At 39.2% G+C, this 6,572-nt stretch overlaps 1 protein-coding gene across 3 annotated transcripts in view; it reads left to right on the forward strand.

The window, feature by feature from the left end:
- Positions 1–2,537, forward strand: part of YTHDC2 (YTH N6-methyladenosine RNA binding protein C2) — a 66,979-nt gene extending 64,442 nt beyond the window's left edge. For all 3 annotated transcript variants that reach the window (XM_037032159.1, XM_037032162.1, XM_037032160.1), the window contains one exon: positions 1,148–2,537. In XM_037032159.1, coding sequence (XP_036888054.1) covers positions 1,148–1,228 — 81 coding nt within the window. In that variant the 3' untranslated portion in view covers positions 1,229–2,537. The remainder of the gene's footprint in view (positions 1–1,147) is intronic.
- The last annotated feature ends 4,035 nt before the right edge of the window (positions 2,538–6,572 follow it).

A 6,572-nucleotide genomic window follows, 5' to 3' on the forward strand; every position in this document is an offset into this window, starting at 1 on the left:
TAGACAATACACATTTGTTGTTTTAGCCCAGGGTGATGGAGTTTTAGCAAGAGCAAGCCTTAACAGTCTGTATGCATTTTCTAGGCCTGATTCCCACAGGAAAACTTGGTTTGAAGGTCTGGCTCCTGCCCACCACTTCACTTCTGTAGGTTTTCCATACGGAACTGAGTCACATTTGCCAGACTAAAACAAACCAGTCCTCTACACATCTGAAGAGGACTATAAATGACATTCTTTTCAGTTGTATAAGAATATTTTTATTTTTACCCTAAATAGTGATTTTGAAAGAAATATTTTTGAAAGATTTTATTTATTTATTTTTGGCGGGGGGAGGGAGAGAAAAATAGAGGGAGAGAAACATCAGTGTGTGGTTTCTTTTCATGAGCCCCCTACTGGGGACCTGGCCCACAACCCAGACCTGTGACCTGACTGGGAATGGAACCAGCAACCCTTTGGTTTGCAGGCTAGCACTCAATCCACTGAGCCATAGCAGCCAGGGTTGATTTTGAAATAAATCTTGTACCTAAAATAAGAATATTAGCCCTGGCTGGTGTGGCTCAGTGGATTGAATGCTATCCTGCAAATCAAAAGGTTGCCAGTTTGATTCCTAGTTAGGGCACAGGCCTGGGTTGCAGGCCAGGCCCCCAGTAGGGGACATGCAAGAGACAACCAAACATTAATGTTTCTCGTCCTCTCTCCCTCCCTTCCCCTCTCTAAAAATAAATAAATAAAATCTTTCTTAAAAAAGGAATATTATATAGTCACCTAAGAATTTCTTGGGGAACCCCCCCCAAACATCTAATATGCTAGGTTTTACAGTAAACCTTTTGAAGTTTAAGCTAAGTGCTTTTGCTAAATATCCATTAGAAACAAAATTCATTATTTATAGCAGAACTTCATGGAAATCTTTCACCAAGTTGTCACAAATAGTTTTGATATTTGCAGATTAACTATAGTCTTAAATTCAAGAAGTGAAGTTCATAAATCTTAAAGCAGAGAATTAGAGCATTGCATACTATGTAATTTAACATGTTCTGATAGAAAACTGAAACTTGAAGTGATTTTCTTATATTTTTGTCATTGTAGGTATTGGTAATTTAAAAAATCAGTATAGTTCTTTTTATGCTGCTTCTGATTTTTTATTTAGGAACTAGAACCTCAGATTGGGGAACAGCTGCTACAGTTATGGGAACGCCTTCCAACGGGAGAAAAAACCACAACTGATTGACACTCAGGTTATACCATTTCTGACTTTGAGTACTGGCAGTATTCGTGATCATCGAGGATGTCTTTCATTTTATTTATCTTTTCTTTTTTTAGAAAAGTCTTTCTAGAGCACTTAGTTACGGAAGAACATCATGCCTATTTCCAACCACTGAATGCACTGACTTCCAAAAACTTAGATGGGACTGTTTATGATGAATGGGTTCTTCTGGTTTAGAGTGTTGCTTTACAACCATCCTTTTCATATAAGAGAGAAAAGGATAACTTTAATTTTTGTAGTGATCATAGGGCATGATTATTTAATGTTTGTTCATTATATGTTTCTAATTGAGTAAAATATTAGTAGTTTCATTGCTTGATACAATAGCAATTTTCAGTATATTTATTTTGAAATGGAATTATTTAATTTGTTTAAAACTCTGAATTATAATTTTTACTGAGGCTTTTCTAATGCAAAGTAAGTTTTTTACTTTTAAGAAAGGCCTGAATACACCATTACATCTGAGCACCGTTTTAGGAGAGCCAACTCTTAAGATTTATCATTAAAAAACAAGCAAACAACCAAATTAAAAAATGTTTCTTTTAAAAATAGTGTGCTGATTAAGGACCAATTATTCTGCTATTTTGAACCTGAGATACAGTAAGGACAAAAAGGAGGGATGTTCTTTCTCTGCAGTTACGAAATGTGGTAAAGTCTGGAGAAAGGCATCATTTTCCCCGTTTGTGACCAGATTGCATTCAGTGCTTTGTTTTCTTCCTGGTTCTGCTCTTTTAACCCGATAAGTTATCATGCCCCTTTCTCCCTCCCATGTTACAGCCTTCCCTCCCCTCCGATAGGAGCACAGTAATGATGACCACTTTGTTTTGTGTAAGGAAACTTGATTTAGACAAGTTAAACATTTAAACAAGTTAAAAAGTGTTCAACAGCTAGTGGTAGTTTTGGGTTGCTGTATATCTTCAAAACTAAAGCCCAGAAGCATCACAGTTCTAAATGCCTTCTATTTTTCCAGTACTTTTTATCCTGCTTATGTTTTTGGATATGATTTTTCTTTTTTTGCATTTATGGTTTAATAAGTGGGGGAGTGGTGGTAATTTTTTGTAAACTTGTGTCAGTGCCATCTATCTGCTCCATTGCCATTTCAGAATTTTTTGGTTTGTACTCTTTACCACCACAGTCTATAAAGTTTTTAAGAAGTCTTTTTGAAGGGAAATAGAGGTACAAGTAAAAAAGAAATGCCTTGGTTACTGAGCTCTAAATAGAACAGGTTTGATAGCACTTCTCATGATACATGTAAGTCATTGCTATACAACAACAAAAAAAACCACATGAAATTAAAGACAAGAAGGAAACTCCAAGTCGTCTGCTTCTGTATTTGAGAACAAAGAAGTAAAAGTTATATGTCAACATAGAACCTTGAGAACTCTTCTACTTTCTCTGGGAAAGTACTATATGTTGGTGTATTAGTTTAGAATGACAGCTGTGATTTCTGCTTGTATTTGTAGTTATTTTGTTTTTTAAAATGTGTTTATTTTGTACTTTGAGACATATGTGAAAGTTGAGCCTATGTGAAGTATGTTGCACTGTATGTGCATTACAGTTCTTTTCCTACTAGAGCAACTTGTGTTTCTCTGATAATGTTTACATTTTAAGTATATATATCTAGCAGTTCATGGTGTTCTAAATTTGAAAGTTGAGGAATTTTAAAACTTCTTGTAATTTCTTGTAATTTTCATCTGTTTTCTAATATTTATTCCTCTATGTAAATGATGAGTTTGTTGATATTTAAAATGAATACAATTTGAATGTAATTAAAATGCTGTTTTTGGAAAAGATGAACTTTAAATATACTTCTTAAATGAAATTCTATTCAATTATTTATATCTTTGCTGTTTTTGATACTATATAATAGGACTAAGGAAATAATGATCAGCCGTATTTTATGAGTTACTCATGAGCTGCAAGTACCTTGAAGGATATTAAATTGATATAGAAGGTGATGGTTTCATATTAATACCCCCTGCTCAAGAAAAAAAGTCTTATTATAGGGAATGGAAAAATCTCAAGGCACATAATATAAAATCTTTCAAATATTAATAAAATATTCAGCCACCTGTCCTCTTAGGGTATACCTTCTTAGGATATTTCATTATGGCAATTTGCTATTGTATCTACTGAACAACCCAGCCTCACTCTACCAATTACAGCAAAGACAGGCAGTGAGGAAAGAATAAACTTAAATGAATATTTCAAGAAAAGACAAGTTCTTTAAGAATTTGTCCTCAGAGACTCATTCTTTACTATTTAAACTCTTATATCCTAAAACAGAGAAAGTCTTAAGGAGCAAGTGGGTTGGGCCTCACCCTTGAGTCAGCACCAGGGCAAAATATTGCAACTGAACATGTAACTCCCAAGTGACTGCACTTCCCAGTCTGAGAGAGCCTCCCACCTTCACTGGGCTCCAGAACTCCCCACAATGCCACCCTACTCAGAGGACCACACAGTGTCAGTGTGTCCAAGGCCACTGGTGGCTTCTTGGTCTTTCAGCCAAGTGTGAAATATCCACTTGGCAGTCTAATAAAATCTCAAATTCTGCATATTCAGAATCAAACCACAGTTATTTCCCTACAGCTTGTTCTACCAAACCTTTCTGTACTTTTTTCGCTTTATGCCAATTCCACTGTTTTGCTTGCTCAGGCCAGAAACTTGGAGTTATCCTTGGTGCCTTTCTTTTTCTCAGTCCAGTCCATCAGAAAATTTTCCTGGATCTACTTTCAAAATATTTCTAGAGTTCAGCTGTTTCTCATCACAACTGTTTCAACCACTCTGAACTGAGCATTCTCACCTGGGTTATTGAAACAGCTTCCTACGGTGTCTTCTCTTTCTGTCTCTCTCTGCTGCCACTAATCTGTTTTTAACAGAAATTTGAAAACATTAAATGAGTTAATATTATTGTGTTGCTCAAAACCCCTCAGTGGCTTTCTATTTCACTTAAAAGCCGAAGTTTCTATAATGGCATAAATACCTTACATGATCTGATCCCCCATTCTGTCTCTGACCTTCTCCCTACTCATTCCACTTTCGCCACATTAACCTTTGTACTGTTCCTTGACTATCGCAGGCATGTCCCAGCCGCAGAGGCTTGTTTTAGCCTCACACTCTGCCTGGAATGCTCTTCTCACAATATCTGTGTGGCCAACTAGTTGTTACCATTTAGCATTAGGTTTACTATGAAGTTTTCTTTAAAATTTATTGAACTTTTAAGATTAACATAAGTTAATTTTTTAAAAGGTAGACAGCTCTGAATTTTAACACAAATCTGTGTCTTTTACCACTTGAGAGAACATTTCCATCACTCCCCCAAATTCCTTCATACTATCCCTATGTAGTTATATCCCTCTCTTACCCCTAATCCCTGACAGCCATTGATTTGTTCTCTGACATTCTAGTTTTCTCCTTCTGAAAATATCACATATATAGAATTACATAGTATGTAGCTCTTTGGGACTGACTTCTTTCACTCAGCATAATGCCTTTGAAATTGATTCAAGTTGTGTATATCAAAGTTCATTTCCAGACTTCTGGTCAAGATGGCAGAGCTAGGTAAACACTTTGCTTGCCTCCTTCCAAAACTACATCAAAATTACAAATAAATTATGGAACAACCATCATTAATCACCAGAAGACTATCTGAATGTAAGTCCTATAAGGATATAAAGAAGAAGCCATGTTGAGATTGGTAGGAGAGGCAAAGATGAGGAATGGGCAGATCCCACACCCATGATATGGTGATTCAGAATCGTGAGGGATGTCTCAGCTGTGGAGGTCTCCGTTGAGGAGCACTGGGCCCCAGTCCCACTCTGGGCTTTCTAGTCCAGGGCTCCATTGCTATGAAGAGGAGTCTTCATAACATCTGGCTGTGAAAACCAGTAGGGATTGCATCCAAGTGAGATGGGGGGCTCTTGGACACCTCAGTGCTGCAGGGCTTAAAGGGCCCAAGCACAGTCTCATTCACAAATTTACTTGCTTTGGGCTGTAGCATAGGAGCAGCAGGTCAAAAAGGGCAAGGGACACATGGGGTGGAACTAAATTGACCAGCTGGAGGGCGAGGACTAGAAGGGCAGCAGTTAGGGCAGGTTTCTCTGGGGATGGAACTGCCAGCAGGTACCACTGTTCCTTTATGGAGCCCAGTCAGCTGGCCTGGCATAGGCAGGCACCAAATCTGAGCTGTTCATTAACCTGCTTAACTCCAATTACACTTCTCAACATGGCATTTCACCCACCTTCTTCCAGCACATCCTTTGCACAAAGCAGCCAGCCTCAGTTCATGTTGTGAACGTTTCTAAATTCTCTCAAAGGCCCACAGACCTCAAACAAGTAGCACCTGGCCTAGGTGTACCCTGTATCTCTTGCTATACCCCAAGCCTGGTATATGCTCTGACTGGTCTCAACTTGCATTATAACTCATGTTAGATAGCCCCAAGCCTGGCATAAGCAATAGCCAGTCTTGGCTTGGAATGTTGCCTCAATTAAGGGGCCACAAATCTGGCAAAAATGGCAACTGACATCAGCTCACATTGCAGTGCCTGCCAAAGCGTTCTAGCCTGACACTAGTGGAAACCAACCCCAGTTTATAGAATAGGCTTACCTAAGCTCTTCCTGGCCCAGCACAGTGGCAACCTACCACAGATCACTTTGTAGCTCTCATCAGACAGTGCCAAGTCAGGCACAAGCAGTGGCTGACTATGACTTGCACCAGAGCCCCTCCCATGAGGCTCCAGAACCAATGTACCTGGTGGCTGGTTCAGACCATAGCAAAGTACTACCCAATGAACTCCACAAGTGACAATCTCAAAGGGTGAACTTGGCTGCACTAGAGCTCTGCTAAAGTGACTCTCAACCTATAGGGTCAGGCCTGGCAAAACAGCTCATCCGTCTTACCTGCTGTAGTCATGGCCAGCCCTCACAGCCAGTCAGCATGAGGGCCAATCCCACCACTGATGTGCCAATAGCAATCGAGGCTCAACAACAAGAGGGCACGTACAACCAACAAAAAGGACACTCCTGGAGCATCCAGCTCAAGTGACCAGGAAGACTATGCCACTGGGTCCTACAGGACACCTACTACCTAAAGCCACATTGCTAAGACCAGGAGACAAAGCAGATCTACCTAATACATAGAAACAAATACATGAGTCATTCAAAGTTAGGAGATGAAGAAACATGTCCGAAACGAAAGAACAGGACGAAGATCCAGGAACAGACCTGAGTAAAATGGAGGCAAGCAATCCACCAGGTGCAGAGTTCAAAACACTGGTTATAAGGTTGCTCAGTGAACTTAGGGAAGGAA

The sequence above is a fragment of the Sturnira hondurensis genome, unplaced genomic scaffold (assembly GCF_014824575.4).
Source record: "Sturnira hondurensis isolate 20B ecotype Veracruz unplaced genomic scaffold, ASM1482457v3 Scaffold0021354, whole genome shotgun sequence".
Classification (NCBI taxonomy): domain Eukaryota; kingdom Metazoa; phylum Chordata; class Mammalia; order Chiroptera; family Phyllostomidae; genus Sturnira; species Sturnira hondurensis.